General features: G+C 38.9%; 2 protein-coding genes across 4 annotated transcripts in view; one reads left to right on the forward strand and one right to left on the reverse strand.

Annotated features, from left to right (window-relative positions):
• The first annotated feature begins 1,129 nt into the window (after window positions 1–1,129).
• Window positions 1,130–8,250, forward strand: slc16a13 (solute carrier family 16 member 13). The gene is made up of 6 exons (XM_055197680.2): window positions 1,130–1,338; window positions 2,779–3,015; window positions 3,173–3,316; window positions 3,405–3,661; window positions 6,150–6,672; window positions 6,749–8,250. Exons 2-6 carry the CDS (start codon window positions 2,781–2,783, stop codon window positions 7,069–7,071), a joined length of 1,482 nt encoding a protein of 493 aa, XP_055053655.2. The 5' UTR covers window positions 1,130–1,338; window positions 2,779–2,780; the 3' UTR covers window positions 7,072–8,250.
• Window positions 8,251–13,778: 5,528 nt separating this feature from the next.
• Window positions 13,779–19,317, reverse strand: part of acap1 (ArfGAP with coiled-coil, ankyrin repeat and PH domains 1) — a 36,019-nt gene continuing 30,480 nt past the window's right edge. For all 3 annotated transcript variants that reach the window (XM_073859863.1, XM_073859861.1, XM_073859862.1), the window contains one exon: window positions 13,779–14,577. In XM_073859863.1, coding sequence (XP_073715964.1) covers window positions 14,483–14,577 — 95 coding nt within the window. In that variant the 3' untranslated portion in view covers window positions 13,779–14,482. The remainder of the gene's footprint in view (window positions 14,578–19,317) is intronic.

Consider the following 19,317-nt stretch of genomic DNA (forward strand, 5'->3'; position numbering starts at 1 on the left):
TTGTATTTGTAACAGCTATCTTTGTGCTTTAGGACCCCCTCGAAAAAGAGATGGATCATCTCAAGGGGCTATCCTTAAATAAATAAATAAATAAATAAAACACCTTTTGTTTTATCTCTTGGGGCCAGTTGTTCAGAAAGTTTAATTGGGACCAAAATGATCCACATTTGGAAATCCCATGTTTTGCTATTCAGGATCAGGTAAAAAATCTCACCTTTTTCCTGGTTTTTCAAAGCAAAATTGGATTGGATCACCCTGATCCAGATACACACCTTTTCAGATGAGCAAATCTGGATTACTAGTGTCCCAAATGGGATCACATATTAATATTGACTATTAGCTATGTAAAAAAGCAGGTAGTTTGGTCAGTATGGCACTAAATGTTTTTACTTGAAGAGACTTGAATAAAACAACATAACTTTTCCTTAAAATCTTTCATGTACAGTTTCACAGTTAAAGATTACTACCTTTGTTAAAATTAAATGTTATTTGTGTTTTGTTTGCTATTGACTTTTTTCTTTCTTAATTGACTGGAAGGTTTAAATGGTACATTTATGTTATAAATATTAATTTATTATAATAAGGATTGTACTAATCAAGAGCAAAATTTCAAAAAATAATTATACATTTATAAATATTACATGATATAAATGTTGTATTGTAGACAAACTGTAGGTTTATAACTTTTTTAGAAGTTTTATTGTATTTTGGCTACTGAAATCCACCCTTCTGCTAGGATCAATATAATCCCGCTTTTTGGGATCAAACAAATCTTACTAAAATGTTTTGAACAGCACAAAGTGGCGATTTGATCCAGATCAAAACCTAGATTAGATTTTGTGATCATATTTTTTGTTTTGAACAACCCGTTTTAAAATTTTGATCGAATCCAATAGCCGAAATCCAAATGGATTATTTTTGAACAACTGGCCCCAGGAGGCTGTGCACAACACGTCGCTAGGGGGCATCATTTGTTACATAACATATATAACAAAGTATGTAAATCTCCTCTGGCAATTTTAAATGAATTACAGCCTTGTCATTAAAACTAACATTGCACGTGAAGTTTATAAGTGATCAAAGTACAATCTTTAACAATCGGAAGCTTAGCAACTAGCTCGTGTTGAGATCAGGAGGCGGGGCTTAGCTGAAGCAGCACGTGCAAATGGCAGAATGACAGGTTCACCGCTCCTGCTAAGAGCAAATGTAGAAAGTCACTACGGTGTGCTTAGCATAAGATGGTGGTCATCGGTGATTTTATCAGTACGTTTTAACATGCTGCTTTAATTTATTGAAAATAATCATGGCTCGACAGGAAAAGGGGTGATCAAGAAAAGGGTAAGTCTTCCGGACATATTTACTGTAATAATTTCCATAACACAACGAGATGTATTTTATAGACCTATTTTGCATATAAATATTTTACTAAGACGAAGGATTTTGTGTTATATCTTATTCAAGAAAAGCGCTTTATCTGAAATGTATATGTACCACTGCGCTTGCTGAGCAACCATATTATTGTTGTGCGAGATTAAATCTGTCAATCGCTTTAGTTATATTTTGGAGTCTGTTGCTGCTTGAATGAATCCACCTTTTTTGTTATTACTTATTGTTTTGTATTAAGCAACGACTAAGCTTGACAGCGTTCTTGTCGTTGCTACACATGCGCGTTAACCCATTCAATAGTGTGTGAATGTTGGCAAATCAATTTTAAGTATCTGTAGGTCATCGCGATCTGTGTGTCAGAGCAAAATAAAACAACGTTAATGTGTTCCGAATCCGATTCCCTGTCAGAATCATCTCCAGACTCCCCCTCGCGTGCACTCGCATGACGTCACTGACACTACTCGACTGTTTTTTTATTATTTTCTTTTAAGCCATTATACATACATTGTAAACAGCCATTATAAAGCTTTTAACAGCCCTTATAAATGCACAAATAACATTAAAAAAAAGAATAAAATATAAATAAATAAAAACATTAATGACAAAATTGGAAAAGAATAATGGTACACAATAAAATTATTTTAAAAAAAGATAAATGTAAAGCATTGCAATCATAGATATGTAAAAAGGCTAGATATCTTGCTCGCGTTGCTGGCCAACTGAGTGGAACGTCCGCATTTGGCGGCCATCTTACCACAGGCAGCTCGCTCACTCGTAGCATTGAGTTTTAATGGTGCAGGTACTTTTAAATGACCATAACTTGCTTAATTTTCTATAGACTTTCAAATGGTTGGGTTGTTATAAACGTCAAAGATGTACCTATGACACTGCATACTTATAAAAAAAATCATGAAACATGTTAAAGCATCCAGAATTATAGCCACGTTAATAAAGTTTGTATGTTTTCTTATTGTTAACAGCTTAAATGGGCAATAGTTCAGATTCTGTAAACAATTTTAAGACAGTTTAAAGTCCATCTCAGAAAATTCACACTTTTATCGCAAGTCTGTTTTTCTATTGAGAAACTGACTGTCAGATTAGATGAAGAGGTCTGCTTGTGGTGACCTCAGTTAACCTGTAAGGTTAGTTATGTAACTGCAACGTGCTGTGATAGAGAGAACTGTTACTAGGGTAACAATAATTGATAACCAGACCTACTTTGAATCTGCATGCACCGAAACCAACAGAAAGCTCATATTTACACAGAATTTCCAACGTTTATGAAGTTGAACGATGATTCAGCCTTATCTCGTGGGAATTTGTAACTTTTTTACGAGGTATGTGATAGGAATCATACAAATGTATTTCTCTCAAAATGTCTCTTTAATACAGTGATGACTAAGCCCCTGGAGAAACAGGTGCAGCAGCAGTCATCCCCCCAGATGTTGGCTCCTGATGGGGGTTGGGGATGGGTTGTGGTCGGTGCTCTTTTCGTTGCTTCTGCCCTGGTCTTTGGGCTCATCCGCAGTCTAGGCATCTTTTTCGTAGAATTTGTGCAGTACTTTGGTGAAAGTGCCCAAGCTGTATCCTGGATAACATCCATTGGGGTGGCAGTACAACAGCTATTCAGTAAGTTCATATTTAAGGTTTATTTATTGATCTCTGTATCATCAATGTAGATAATGTGAAAATAAAAACACATAGTTTGATACTACTAATTAAGTTTTTACTATTCAATTACTGTTCACATCCAAATTCAGTACTGTATGTGTATGTGTGTGTGTAGGTCCAGTAGGTACAGCAGCATGTAATGTATATGGAGCTCGGCCAGTCGTTATGATTGGAGGCTTCCTCTCAGGCCTAGGGTTTATTTTGGCTTCCCAGGCGACAACTCTTTCACATCTTTACCTGACCATGGGACTCATCTCAGGTGAGATACCTTTGTAAGATGCCTCCCTAATATAAGGCAGTTGCAAGATCATGTCTGTGTTCTAACTCTGTATGTTTATCTTTATCAGGTTTAGGGTGGGCTTTGGTCTTCACCCCTATTATTGCATCAGTAATGCAGTATTTCACCATACGACGATCTCTCGCCATTGGCCTGGGCTTCACAGGCATCGGTCTTGCCTCTTTCGCCTTCTCCCCACTGTTTCAGTACTTAGTAGAGGTGTACTCTTGGCGTGGGGCCTTGCTCATTCTGGGAGGCCTAAGCTTCAACATGATTGCATGCGGGGCTCTCATTCGACCTATAGGGAATCCAAAAGTTGTTGTAAAGGTTTGTGGTTCATTGTTTAGAGCCATGTTAATGTCGCTGGCTATTGAAGTGTAAATAAAATACTTTACCTAAATCCTTGAACAAGCTCTATGGCACATTGACAAGCATTTTTGATAATAAGCTGCTAGGACGTTTTCAAAAGTAAGGGGTTTGTTTACACGACAACAGTGTTTTGGGGTCTATGTCATCTATGTGTAAACTACAAAAATGTGAATGTGTGATATCGGTGATATCTCATGCATGTGTTATTCTATAGGCATGCCCTTATATAACCAAACCAAAAATGGAGTTTGGTTACTTTTAGTAAAAATACCTACCTCATTGTCCGTCTAAACAAAACTAATTGATGCTTTCGCCGTCTTAATTGTTTATATTTATCACTCTGAGAAGAATGAGTATATGTGCAGTAGTGTTTTTTTAGCTTAATTTATAATCCCTCGTAGGTTCTACACCGTAGACTAGGGACTTTAGGCAACAGCTGCGAATGGAACGGCTACGGTGACCGAAAGTATGCTGTCACACCGTCGTAGCCAAAAACGTAAAAATCATTAAAGGAACAGTATGTAGGATTGTGGCCAAAACTGGTATTGCAATCACAAAATTTGTGGCTAAAACTGGTACTGCAATCACACAACTGGTGGCCAATACACAAAATGACAACATAAACATCAGTTGAGGGCTGCAACTCCACTTTTTAAATGACAATATCTTGGCCAGACCACTGTTGTCAGTGATATAAGTATTTGAAATGAAAATGATTTCTTAATGTCTAGTGACATATCAGGGCCATTTTATGATTAATTGATAAAAATTTCTTATATACTGTTCCTTTAAGCCACCATAGACAGGACAGCGCACCATGGCATTAATTCATTTATTGAGATACAAAAAAAGTCATTTTAAAAAAGCAAGAGAAGGATTGCTTTTGGAATTAAATGTCAATCTTTTGTCAGAAGAGCAGTTTTTACTATTGTATGATGTACATAGGTCTAAAAACCTAGATTTACCGTGTAAGCAATACTTGCTTTAACCTACAAACGGAAAAAAAACGTTAAAATTAGCTTGAATTTAAAAACATTTTAACACATATTATATAAAAGACTAGTGGTACAATCATAAACTGATGCAATTACAATGGCATATGTCATATAACATAAATTTGTTTTACCTAATCTCTCAGCTTCTCCCGTTACAGTAGAACGTCGCAAAATAGCAGTTAAATTCACGCATGCGCAATACAACGGCAGAATGCTGTTGCTGTTCCACCAGAGGCTGTTGCTTAAAGTCCCTACTACTATGCGTAGCCTGACGCACACCTCGGCAAAAAATTCAACAATGCGTCCATTCTACGCATAGCAATAGCACTGTGATTGGTTAGCTAGAACCCCTCCTGTCAGATAAAAAAAAAATCGATGTCGCATTTTTTTGTAGGCATTTCCACTTGCCACAGTAATGCTGTGTTCACACCAGCCGCGGTAGAGGTGTCAAGCACAATAATTTCAATGTTAAGTCAATATAAAGACACATTAACGCACATCTGGCGGTCTCACGGTGCAAATGAGGCATTTAGCACGGCGCGGCAGACGCGATTACGCCTCATTCACGCGTCTAGTTCGAATGGCGTGAATTTGCTGCAGCAAAGGTGCAAGTTGAAAAATGTGAACTTTGGCGGGAAAACGCGCCGCGTTAACCAATCAGGAGCTTGCTCTATTAGTGACGTGATTACAGGATGCGAGCGGAGTAGCAGAAGCCCCTCCAATGTTCAAGCGGCAAACTAGACGCGAATTTGACGCCTCAAACGTGACTGGTGTGAACAAAGATGGGCCAAATTGAGTGATTTAACTCAAACTGCAACAAAAGTCACTGTCTGTCTACTTCCATCTCTTCTGGTCTTCTCAAATCATACACAAAAAACTTCTTCTTCTGCTTTTGTGGGATAACTGGCTTCTTCTTTAGCTGTTGCACTGCTACTGTGGGTTACACACGCGTAGTAGCTGCCAACTAGCGGCCTGTATGAGTAATTGCACGTCGACGCGGTATGAATGAAAACCGACGCGTCTGGGCTAAGCCGTAGGACCTACGCACAACTATAATGAGCGCTTTACACATTAACATCTATCTACTGGTCTGACACACATATTACTATTGAGTTTTCATGGATCCAGATCTTTTCATGGATCACAGATCTTTTTTTAACAGTGTTGCTTTGCATATGTGAAATAAAAAAAACCCGTTGTTTTACGAAATCTTTGTCATGTTAGGCTAGTTTTATTTGGCCCCCTACTTAGGGTGGCCATACATGCCATTTTTCACTGGAAGCATCCAATGCGACTTCCGGAGGATGCACCCGAAATCCTGTCCGGCGAAAATGGCACGTATGGCCACCCTACCCTTACTACTCTCAAACAGATAAAAATAAATATAGGGTTTTTTAAAATGTATAATCATTTATAATGTATGTTGACTTGTCGTTTTGTGCTCTGCTTAGGCTGAAAACTCTTCCGTCAACAAGTGTTCTTCTCTATGCTCCCGTTTCTATGAATGCTTTGAGATCTCCCTGCTTTCACACCGTGGCTTCCTCACTTACACCCTGGCCATCACCCTCTTCAATGCAGGCTACTTTATCCCATACGTTCATCTGGTTGCCCACAGTCGCCACATCGGTTTCACTGAATACCAGGCGGCATTTGTGATCTCTGTCACCGGTGTGGCGGACATTGTGGGTCGCGTTGTATCCGGGTGGGCCTCGGACCTCGGCAAAATGCGGATGCCCCACATGCTGACACTGTGGACTGGGTTACTGGGGATATTTCTGTTGCTCATTCCTCTCGGCGTGACTTACCCAGGACTGTTGGTACTCGGCCTGGCTTATGGGTTTTGTGCAGGAGCAATGACCCCGCTCGCCTTTGCAGTGGTACCAGAGATCGTAGGAATGGAGCGAATGCTAGGGGCCCTTGGTCTCCTGCAGCTTCTAGAGAGCATTGGAGGGCTACTAGGAGCTCCGCTTTCTGGTAAAAGACAGTACAACATTGTAGTTTCTCTAAAAAAAACTGGCATTTTTGTTACAGCTCTATTTTTTTCTCCTAGGCTGGCTAAAGGACTCTACGGGATCATATACTGCATCTTTTGTGGTTGCTGGAAGTTTCCTTGTTTTAGGTACATTAGTCACATGGAGTCTTCCAAATTTCTGGCTTTGTAAAAGTCCTACATCATCATCAAAGATATCATCTCAGGATACCTCTGTGGAAGATGGACTGCTCAAGCCAAAGCTGCCCACTGTTCCCGAGAGTCCCTTGGATGACACACCTTGCTCAGATAAGGAAATAGAGGTCTGGTGTGACAGACATGTGACACAACCAGTGCAAGAACAAGAATATTTAGCTGATGCAAGAAATGACACGATTTTGTGATGTTAGCAACATTTTAAAAGGCTATTACTGTTATTAGGCATCAAATATGTGACCCTGCCTGTGAAAACCCATCTGAAGGCATTTTTTGAGATTTAATGTTTTCTACATAAAACATTATGTGAAAATATAACCTTGATATCTTTAATATTGACTGAGTAAGGTCATGTCAAAGATTAAAATCAATGTGAAACTGAACTTTGATCATTATCTAGCTAAAGTTTTTCAACTTTAGCCCGGTTTTCACAGGCAGGGTCACATATGATATTGGAGCGGGGCGGCATAGTACCTCAGTGGTTAGCACTTTTGCCTCACAGCAAGAAGCTAAATGTTTTTCTGGTTTAACCAGATTTCTTTAGGTGACAAATTGCTAAACTTTGGGTGTGTGAGAGTATGTGTGAAATATGTGGATGAAACTGTGCACATTATAAAATATGATAAAAAATAGTTATTTCCATGAATATAGTCACTATAGACATGGACGAGGCACCTCAGCAAATGTAGTTTTCTACCTCATTTTCATTTTTAAACAGAATACAAACAACTTTGTAAGATTTCACCATGTGTAGATTTTTAGCGTGGTATAATATAAATGTAATATATATCAATGGTGCTTGTCAGAAAGACAATCTGATGAAGGCAGCCTTGTCAGGGTTTTAAAGGGCAGCAGTTGGTTCAAGTTCAGTTTATTTCTTGAGCACATTTAAAAACAGTGGCATACCAAAGTGCTTTACAAAAAAAAAATCACAAGAGACCCAAGATAAACAAAACTAGGAAGTACCTTTTAAAAATAAAAGATGTCTTTTTAGACAAGGTAGAGACACTAATGTTATTTGGTAGACTATTCCACAGAGCAGAATCTTTCAAACTTTATGATGCCGAGGACCCCCAAATATGATGAACGTTTTTTGTGAGGGACCCCCTTCCTAATATATGTATATATGGTTCCCCTATGATTACGATCTTTTAGAGTGTATAATGTATTTTAAGTATAACAAAAATATAATTGGCTACTTTTTACAATTTATTTGCATCATAGCAGCCTTACAAGGAATTCTGCTTTACAAACCCTGTTAGATAAAGGAGACCCTAATAAGAAAGAAACAAAGAAAATATAAATTATTCTTGAATGTATGAAGCAAGAAATGAGAAATAAATACCTAATAAATGAACTGAACAATTTTTTTGGCTTTTTTTTTGGGGACAGAGAATGAAAAACCATTTTTACCTTGTCTTTGTTGAATAATGGTAGTCTACCCACATTCACGAACATACAAAAAGTGCTAGACATGCTAAACATCTCAGTCTCACAGAAATTCCTCTTTAAGAAATGTCAGCCAGAAAACAGCCCAATCTGAAAAACTGATGCTTATGACATCACAGGCATCTAACTGCCCCTCCACTTTAAAATAATTGGCTACATCTTTTGAGTGGCAGCAAAGTCAGCCAATCAGTAATGAGATTACAAGTTAAGCCAGTAGGGGGAGCCAAATAGGTGCAAAACCACTTGTTTAAAATCCCCCACCCTAAGATAGCTATGTGAGAGAGGATTTTAGGAAGCTTCTAAGGCATTACAGACCCAAACAAAAACATTTTTGTCTACATGTCACATCACAGAACAAGGATAAATACCCTGTTCAATCATTCTATGCCACCTTTAAATTTTCTGGGGACCCCTAGAATCTCTTGGAGGCCCTCTGGGAGTCCCCGGACCCCACTTTGAAAACCCCTGCCATAGAGTGTGGTCAGCCATTGCAAACGCTTTACTGTATTTCCTCTGCTGTTTAGGTGGGTTCTGGAAATTTCAAGTACTGTAAGCTTCTGTTAGGCCTTTTGAAGAAGAATGGGGTTAAATTCATATAATTCAGTAGTTTACCTGTAGTTAAGCAGATTTTTTTAGAGGATAATTTACAGATTGTTTAAATGATTTAGATTCACAGATGCTTTAAACCAATTTTGTTATTGTTATTAGCCATTATATTAGTGTTTTAAAGAAAAGTAAACATGTTTACAACACGAGAAATTAGCGATTCGCCAACAGGCTAATATGCAAAATAGATAATATGTACACAACATACTATTCTCATCTCAAATAAAGTCATATGTCCCTTCTAATTTTAACAATCCACATTTTCTGAGGTTTTTGTTCTGTGGAAATTTTATGTACACTCACCTAAAGGATTATTAGGAACACCATGTTAATAATGTAATTGACCCCCTTTGCCTTCAGAACTGCCTTAATTCCACTTGGCATTGATTCAACAAGGTTGAAAGCATTCTTTAGAAATGTTGGCCCATATTGATGGGATAGCATCTTGCAGTTGATGGAGATTTGTGGGATGCACATCCAGGGCACGAAGCTCCCGTTCCACCACATCCCAAAGATGCTCTATTGGGTTGAGATGTGGTGACTGTGGGGGGCATTTTAGTACAGTGAACTCATTGTCATGTTCAAGAAACCAATTTGAAATGATTCAAGCTTTGTGACATGGTGCATTATCCTGCTGGAAAGTAGCCATCAGAGGATGGGTACATGGTGGTCATAAAGGGATGGACATGGTCAGAAACAATGCTCAGGTAGGCCGTTGGATTTAAACGATGCCCAATTGGCACTAAGGGGCCTAAAGTGTGCCAAGAAAACATCCCCACACCATTACATCACCACCACCAGCCTGCACAGTGGTAACAAGGCATGATGGATCCATGTTCTCATTCTGTTTACGACAAATTCTGACTTTACGATCTGAATGTCTCAACAGAAATCAAGACTCATCAGACCAGACAAAATTTTTCAAGTCCTCAACTGTCCAATTTTGGTGAGCTTGTGCAAATTGTAGCCTCTTTTTCCTATTTGTATAGTGGAGATGAGTGGTACCCGGTGGGGTCTTCTGCTCAAGGTTGTGCGTGTTGTGGTTTCACAAATGCTTTGCTTCATACCTCGGTTGTAAAGATTGGTTATTTTAGTAAAAGTTTCTCTTCTATAAGCTTAAATCAGTCGGCCTCCTCTGAACTTTAGCATCAACAAAGCATTTTCGCCCACAGGACTGCTGCATACTGGATGTTTTTCCCTTTTCACCCCATTCTTTGTAAACCCTAGAAATGGTAGTGCGTGAAAATCCCAGTAACTGAGCAGATTGTGAAATACTCAGACCGGCCCGTCTGGCACCAACAACCATGCCACCCTCAAAATTGCTTAAATCACCTTTCTTTCCCATTCTGACATTCAGTTTGGAGTTCAGGAGATTGTCTTGACCAGGACCACACCCCTAAATGCATTGAAGCAACTGCCATGTGATTGGTTGATTAGATAATTGCATTAATGAGAAATTGAACAGGTGTTCCTAATAATCCTTTAGGTGAGTGTATTTTCTGTGTTTTGATGGCTGAATGACCACCATCCTGATACAAAACAATATGCTTGGGCGTCCATCCCTCACAGCCTCGGTTTGGAAACAACATGGCAGCAGACGGAATAAGGCATATAGACTGGAAATCTTTATCCAACGTTAGTGCCAGAGGCACAATTTATACAATACATTCCACAATATGTTATGGAAACAATGGACAGTAGCAATGCTAAGGTCACAGGGAACACATCTGCCAAATAGTTTAGTTGCACTATATGATGCTATGAATGAAACATACTGCTATAAATATTGCTTGACCGCAATGTCTGATTAAGAAAGCAAGCGATGACTCAAATACAAGAACATTCTTTATACAAATTTATAGCTTTGGCAGAACACTGGGTGCGTTAAAGTTTGACTCTGGTAGTAATTATTTGTGAGTTCTCTGAAGGACATGGGGTAATATGTTTCAAGAGTCTAAGGGAACAGATTTGATGTGTATATATAGTTAAATGCGGTATTTTTACCAGTGTTGTTAGCAATAAAGAATGTAGTATAAATTTGCAATCCTGACTCCCAGTTCTAGTCTTGGCTATTGATCTTTGGTGTCAGGATTTTGTGTCTTATGTGATCTGTGTGTTTTCTGATCATTTATCTTACAGCCATGTGCTCCTCTGTCCTGCATTCTGGAAGCACGTAGCCACTATTTGCTTTCTATGGGCTCTCCCGTCTCGACCCTGTTGTTTACTCATTAAGCATCCAAGTTCATTCCCTGCACCTGTTTCCTTTTGTTACCATCCTCATTCACTCTCCTACTGCTCTTGTGCTTGCTATCCTGTGCTGGTTTGTTTTTTGGAATTATATTGTGTCTGTTTTCCTCCTTCTGGGTTCTTGTTTTGTTAAGTTTTTGTTTGTCTTTAGGCGTTTAATAAAGATCCTCTGAAAACATAATGAGTAGTAGGCCTTCTAGTTGAGTTTGATGTGGTCTTGGTTTTGCTGCTTTGATTTTTTCAAGAAACGTGTAGCAATGTTGATGGGTTTTATTTGAATAATATATTTTCTATATAAAGTAGGTGAGATTCGTTTTGTAATGTGGTTAAAAAGCACCTATTGTCCGATTCACGGTTTACATTTCCTTTGGTGTTTAAGTGTGTATTAGTACATGTTAAATATCTTCAGATTGTTTATGATGAAATAGAACGGTTTTGACTGAAATTTGGACATATGATGCTGCCCCGAGAATTTTCGGGTGTTTGTTGTATCACCTCCCACCTCTACAATGGCTGCATAGGTGCACTGAAACATTTCTTCCTAAAATGCATTAAACTTTCGTTTACAAAGACGTGAAACTCAGCGAGTGGTCAGGGGTGTTCACTGATATGCTCACACAAAAATCGCTGCTAAAGATGCTTTCCAACAGGTGTTTTACCATTCGTTGTAAACTTGTGGACTTATTTTTCCAAACGCCTCACACCCGTACATTCTTCGTTGAGAGCTTGAATAATAGACACTCCAGCCCAGTTGGTGGCGATAATCCACCTTCGCCAATTTCAAGAATACAAACAACTCCATTTCCGTTCGCAGCGGCAGAGTAATACCTCACAGCACATCTAATACAAGTCAATGGAGTTGGACATAAACTACGATAAAACCTGTTGGAAAGCATCGTTTGCAGCGATTTTTGTGTGAGCATATCAGTGAACACTCCTGACCACTCGGTGAGTTTCACGTCTTTGTAAACGAAAGTTTAATGCATTTTAGGAAGGATTGTTCCAGTGCACCTATACACCCATTGTAGAGGTGGGAGGTGATACAACAAACACCCAAAAATTCTCGGGCCAGCATCATATGTCCGAATTTCAGTCAAAACCGTTCTATTTCATCATAAACAATCTGAAAACAGGGCTTTAAGTGTAAAATACCGAACTTGTCCTTTAACGATAAGCAAAAGGTACAAACCCCAAAGTAAACGATGGCGCGAGTTATCGTCTCCAACGTAAATCTCTTTTCTTGGACTAACAAACACACAGATTCGAGGCAACAGTTTACTTCTTGGGATTAGTGAAGTTGACAACACAGACATTATCATAATTCCTCCCGCTTTGACGTCACAGCCTGTAAGTTAACTCTTGTTAGCATTGTAACCGAATCTTTCAAACATGGTAAGAAGCGTCACATTTCCGGCTGACGTCAGAGGTATTCAGGCCAATCACAACGTACAGATTAGCTGGCCAATCAATCAGGGACACTGCGCTTTTCAAATCAATGAGTTTTGTACAAAATCTGTGCTTTTTAGGAAAAGAGTGAAATCTGGAGCTACAAAAATGTACGCTATGTGGAAAATAATGTGTTTTTTAACCCTACACTACGCAAACACATTGTATTATATCAAATACACAAAATAACCTTGTTTTTTACCAATGAAATAGGTGCCCTTTAATAATTTTTTCACTGTGCTGTTGTTTTCTCAACATGGACATTAAATGTACAAGAATCTGAATCAATGAAAATCTCTTTTTCTTGCAAAACACCTGCATGGTCTCCTCTACTCTATCTGGTGAAAATGTAAAGTGCAGATCCATGCACTCCAATCGCTGATATGACTAAACTGATGACCTGTACAGTAAACCATGGGTCACCAAAGTGTTCCTGGAGGCCACCTGTCCACCATATTTTAGTTCCAACCGTATCCAACACACCTGCCTGAACAACTTGATTAGCAAGTAAGTTTAGTATTTACTATTAGTTCATTAAAACAGCACGTCCTATGTAGTAGGCTAAAGTAGCCGTGGGTGCAGTATGCATAGATTCCAGATATTCACCAAGTTTTCACAGTTATGTGGCCTGTATGCTCATTCACAACAACCACAGAAATAATTTACTCAGTTTTGTTAAAACTTGAACCATGAGACGTACATTCTTGCTGTCTATATCCCATTATCCTCCTTAGCTGTCCATGAGGATGAAGTGTCCATACTGAGAGATTTCGCTAGAAGCAGATGACCATCTGAGTATTTCTCACATACTGGTTTTTGCATACTGAGGTTTCACACATACTACTCATTTTCCAAAATGATTACTAATTTCAGAAGCTGTTCTAATTCAACATGATGAGTCAATGTACTTTTTTGCATTATGAATTACACAGCTAAGCTAACTGATGCTAATAGAAGTAAAAGAATGGAAGACCAGTATGAACGTGACACCAGTTGTTTGTTAAAAGACACTCAGATTAACAGGTTTTTCGGGTGCAATAAGTTTATTTACGTGTAAGCAATCATTTCTCTATCTATTGCTTTAATCTCAGAATTTGCACTTTTAAGTGCACTAGTAAAGGGTGGCTCAGAAATGCAAGTCACACAATAAGAAGTAGCCTAGTATTTATTTAGCTACACATTTTACCATTTTCAGGGTTGTTTTTTTATACAGCAATTGTTGCTTAGAACATCTGATGTGTTGCATAAGAAAAAGAAATACAATTATACAGGAAAAGAACCAGTAAAAAAACATCTCCCACCCAAACGAATGTTTACATTCACGTTGCAATAACACTGGTGGCTCTCAAAGAAGTGAACAAAAAAGAAAAACAACCTGTATGTTCAAAATAATTGAAATGAAAACTGAAATCACGGTCTTGAATTCCATTTTAAAACCTTCACATGCCCACTCCACCACCTTTGGTTTGCTTATTAATCTATTTGTTGCTTTCATAGCATGCATAACATGTACTGTCGAAGTACAAAAGGTCACTCATTGATAAGTAATGCCAGAAACAATTGACGGTTGCAGTTATTAACTTTTACATGCAAACAGTATAAACTAGGATAAATATATTACGATGCGGATGTGTAGAACCGAACTTAGATGAAAATGCTCACCTATGGCAAATAAACCCAAATGAAGCAGCATTACTCTGGTACCATTCCCTGCAGGATGATGATGACGATGATGATTCAGCAAAAACGCCATTCAATTTTGTAACTTCATTATCAGTCCTCTGAAATACACGTGGACGTGTTGCACGTGTATGTTGGTGTAACACTGACATCTAGTGGTCGCGCGGATTCCTATTTGATGTCAGCGCTACGTCGTTTAAGCTTCTCTGGGTTGTTGGAGGCCATTTGTGAGAAATCCCTGAAGATGTCGTGATAAGTATCGTCTCCTGCAGGAAATAAATAAATATATAAAGAGAGGAAGAAACTATTAGAATTACTTGACGTATTGTTAGAAAATTTATACTTTCTACAAAGTTGTCAACACAACAAGACTTTTATTATGATCCTTCAGTTCTCTTTTTCTTACTTGAACACTGCTAACACTTTACATAATGTTGTATTTGCTAACTAGTTAATTAGCTAACAATAAACATTATAGTTTTTGTTTTCTTTGTTAATCCTACTGAAAAATCCAGCTAAGACCAGCATAAGCTGGTGAGCTGGTCTCCCAGCTTGGTTTTAACTGGTATTGCTGGTGTAGCAAGCTGGTCCAGCTCTGTTTTGGTCGTTTTTTAGGCTGGTCTATAGCTGTGTTTTGGGCGCTTTTTAAACTGGCCTAGCCGTGTTTTGGCCGTATTTTAAGCTGGTCTAGCCGTGTTTTGGCTGCTTTTTAAACTGGCCTAGCTGCGTTTTGGCTGCTTTTTAAACTGGCCTAGCTGCGTTTTGGCCGCTTTTTAAACTGGCCTAGCTGCGTTTTGGCTGCTTTTTAAAGCTGGTCTAGCCGTGTTTTGGCTGCCTTTTAAGCCGGTTTAGCCATTTTTTTTCAGCCTTTAAAGCCGGTCTAGCCGTGTTTGGGCCACCTTTTAAGCTGGTCTAGCTGTGTTTTGGCCGTCTTTTAAGCTGGTCTAGTGGTCTAGCCGTGTTTTGGCCACTTTTTAAACTGGCCTAGCCGTGTTCTGGACATTTTTTAAGCTGGTCTAGCCGTGTTTTGGCCACTTTTTAAACTGGCCTAGCCGTGTTCTGGACATTTTTTAAGCTGGTCTAGCTGTGTTTTGGCTGCTTTCTAAAGCTGGTCTAGCCGTATTTTGGCTGCCTTTTAAGCCGGTCTAGCCGTTTTTTGGCCGCTGTTTTAAGCCGGTCTAGCCATGTTTTGGACGCCTTTTAAGCTGATCTAGTGGTCTAGTTGTGTTTTGGCCGTTTTTTAAACTGGCCTAGCTGTGTTTTGGCCGCTTTTAAGCTGGTCTAGCTGTGTTTTGGCCTCTTTTTAAACCGGCTAGCCGTGTTTTGGCTGCCTTGTAAGCTGATCTAGTGGTCTAGCCGTGTTTTGGCCGCCTTTTAAGCTGGTCTAACCATGTTTTGGCCACGTTTTAAGCCGGTCTAGCCGTGTTTTGGCCGCCTTTTAAGCCGGTCTAGCCGTGTTTTGGCCACCTTTTAAGCCGGTCTAGCCGTGTTTTTGCCGCCTTTTAAGCCGGTCTAGCCGTGTTTTGGCCGCCTTTTAAGCTGGTCTAGCCGTGTTTTGGCCGCCTTTTAAGCTAGTCTAGTGGTCTAGCTGTGTTTTGGCCATTTTTTAAGCTGGTCTAGCCGTGTTTTGGCCGCCTTTTAAGCTGGTCTAAGCATGTGTTTTGGCAACTTTTTAAACTCGTCTAGCTGTGTTTTGGTTGCTTTTTAAGCTGGTCTAGTGGTCTAGCTGTGTTTTGGCCGCTTTTTAAGCTCGTCTAGTGGTCTAGCTGTGTTTTGGCCACTTTTTAAGCTGATCTAGCTGTGTTTTGGCGGCTTTTTAAAACTTGTCTAGCTGTATTTTGGCCGCTTTTTAAATGGTCTAAGCATGTGTTTTGGCAGCTTTTTAAGCTGGTCTAGCTGTGTTTTTTGTCTGCTTTTTAAGCTGGCCTAGTCGCGTTTTGGCCTCTTTTTAAGCTGGTCTAGCTGTGTTTTGGCCTCTTTTTAAACCGGCTAGCCGTGTTTTGGCTGCCTTGTAAGCTGATCTAGTGGTCTAGCCGTGTTTTGGCCGCCTTTTAAGCTGGTCTAACCATGTTTTGGCCACGTTTTAAGCCGGTCTAACCATGTTTTGGCCACCTTTTAAGCCGGTCTAGCCGTGTTTTTGCCGCCTTTTAAGCTGGTCTAGATGTGTTTTGGCTGCTTTTTAAGCTGGCCTAGCCGCGTTTTGGCCTCTTTTTAAGGCGGTCTAGCCGTGTTTTGGCCGCCTTTTAAGCTGGTCTAGCCGTGTTTTGGCCTCCTTTTAAGCCGGTTAGCTGTGTTTTGACTGCTTTTTAAGCTGGCCTAGTCGCGTTTTGGCCTCTTTTTAAGCTGGTCTAGCTGTGTTTTGGCCGTTTTTTAAGCTGATCTAGCTGTATTTTGGCCGCTTTTTAAATGGTCTAAGCATGTGTTTTGGCAACTTTTTAAACTCGTCTAGCTGGGTGTTGGTTGCTTTTTAAGCTGGTCTAGTGGTCTAGCTGTGTGTTGGCCGCTTTTTAAGCTCGTCTAGTGGTCTAGCTGTGTTTTGGCCGTTTTTTAAGCTGATCTAGCTGTGTTTTGGCGGCTTTTTAAAACTTGTCTAGCTGTATTTTGGCCGCTTTTTAAATGGTCTAAGCTGCGTTTTGGCCGCTTTTTAAGCTCATCTAGCTGTGTTTTGGTTGCTTTTTAAGCTGGTCTAGTGGTCTAGCTGTGTTTTGGTTGCTTTTTAAGCTGGTCTAGTGGTCTAGCTGTGTTTTGGCTGCTTTTAAAGCTGGTCTATCTGTGTTTTTTGTTAGCTTTTTTAGCTGGTCTAGCTGTTTTTTGGTCGCTTTTTAAGCTGGTCTAGCTGTGTTTTGGTCGCTTTTAAGCTGATCTAGCTGTGTTTTGGACGATTTTAAAAAGACAGTCTAGCCGTGTTTTGGATGCCATTTAGGCCGGTCTAGCCGTGTTTTGGCCACCTTTTAAGCTGGTCTAGCTGTGTTTTGGTCGCTTTTTAAACTGGTTTAGCTGGACTTAGCTGGTCAGGCTGGAAGACCAGCTTTGCCAGGCTGGGAGAACCAGCTTATACCAGCTACAGCCACCTACAATTTTTTACTTTAAAAATGTGTTGTAAATACTGCAGTTAACATACTAATTTATTCCCAAACTAATTTATTTATTATAGTTCATGTTAGCTAATGCATTGACTGATGTTAACAAATACAACTTCACTGTAAAGTGTTACCCATACCCTTGTCGTGAAACAGTATTTTCAAACACTTTATAAAGTAAGGTTTATAGCCACATCCTCATAATCTTTATATTTTTTAAAGATCTCTCTGCTGAAATTATATTTTTTTTAAAGTACAATAAATATGAACTTCCACAGGAAATAAGTCTTAGGGCTGGGCGATATTGACCGAAATTCACATCTCAGTCATTTTGGGACAAATGGCGATATACAAAAAATATCTTGGTGTTTTCTACAAAGTGGAATAAATGTTTAGATGCACATCAAAGCATTATATAAGATATAACAATCAACTTTACAAAACCAGCATGTAATGAAAATAAAATTTAAAAACAACCCCGCAACATGGAAAGCTTACATCTGACCCCTTTAAATGTCATATCAGACTAAAACAATACAGACAGTATTGTCTCATCCTGTATCCTGCTTAGAAAAAAATACTGCTATTTCACCAAAACTCGTAATACCACCCAGCCCTAAGTCTATACTACACTCGTACATAATGATGTCATTGTGACATTTATTGTACATTTCTGTGTGCAATGTCTAAAGACTGAAGAAAATCTAAGTGCAGCAGTTATGCATACAGTAGAGCAAACAGTAGCAAAGATTACCTGCAGCGCGCAGTGCAGAGGACACACACTGCAAGCAGTACAGTAGACACCTCACCTGGCCACCCATCTCAGGACATGCACATATATATACACACGAACACACAGATACACGTACACAGACACACATAACAATAGCAAAAACATTTGTATGCAGAGACACGGACAGGTGGACAAACTTTATATTTTTAAATACAATAAACAAACCCCGGAGAACAAAACAACAACAGATGCAAAAGCCATAAGCACTGGAAAACAGCACATCTGTAAACATCTAGCATTGTGTATCCAATTCAAAGAAAAAAATGACCGGTTTGACTGCATTAGTTGCATGTTAACGTAAACATTTGGCATTGAATGGAGTAGCACCACCCATCAATGAAAATGTTTATGCTTATCCCATTTCAATCTAAACTGATATTTTCTTAAATAAGCTACCGGTGGTTGCAAGGCAGTAAAGGTTAAAAGGTTTTGTTAAAATGATGCTTTGATGATGCATGAACAGATAGAGCAAAAGAAAAAGAGTGATCGATAGTAATATAGAGACTTAGAGATGAATAATTTTTAAAATAAGCTTTTGTGTGCAATTCGCTGCCATTGCAACCTATAAAATGGCTTTATAAATAAATTAAAAGAAAGAAAATTCAGTATGGAAATTTTACAGTGACATCATTGATGTATGTTAGATTTTGATAGGAAGATATTTGAATTAAGTGAACTGAAATGAAGTGTAAATTGAGAATTATGAATTATTAGTGAGAAAAAGATGTAGAGGTTGAATGCTATGCTGCCTTGCATGCACTGCTATGACCTGCTGAAGATTTAAATAAATGTATAATTTCTATTCATTTCTATAATTAAAGTTTCAAATGAACCTGACATAACTTAATATTACATAATCTAAAACTGCAAGCAATACCCATGCATTTGGCTGATGCTTTTATCCAACTTACAGTGCATTCAACATATATATGCTAAAATAAGATGTGTGCAATAGCATGTACTGTATTTGTTGCATAAAGTATTCATACCACCCAATGAAAGATACTACTGTTGCTACATTCCTACTGTATGCATTACTACAAGTACTAAGAGTCTTTAAGCACTGCTTAAAAAACATAATTTACACATGCACCGATGAACCGCTGTACACAATGCATGACAATAATAGGTTC

Source organism: Misgurnus anguillicaudatus, chromosome 21 (genome assembly GCF_027580225.2).
Source record: "Misgurnus anguillicaudatus chromosome 21, ASM2758022v2, whole genome shotgun sequence".
Classification (NCBI taxonomy): Eukaryota; Metazoa; Chordata; class Actinopteri; order Cypriniformes; family Cobitidae; genus Misgurnus; species Misgurnus anguillicaudatus.

Excerpts from the sequence above, each read along its gene's own strand:
- slc16a13 (XM_055197680.2), top strand. The coding sequence starts at position 2,781 with ATGACTAAGCCCCTGGAGAAACAGGTGCAGCAGCAGTCATCCCCCCAG. Across the intron at positions 3,016-3,172 it reads GGCAGTACAACAGCTATTCA|GTCCAGTAGGTACAGCAGCA; the intron begins GTAAGTTCATAT and ends GTGTGTGTGTAG. Across the intron at positions 3,662-6,149 it reads ATCCAAAAGTTGTTGTAAAG|GCTGAAAACTCTTCCGTCAA; the intron begins GTTTGTGGTTCA and ends TGCTCTGCTTAG.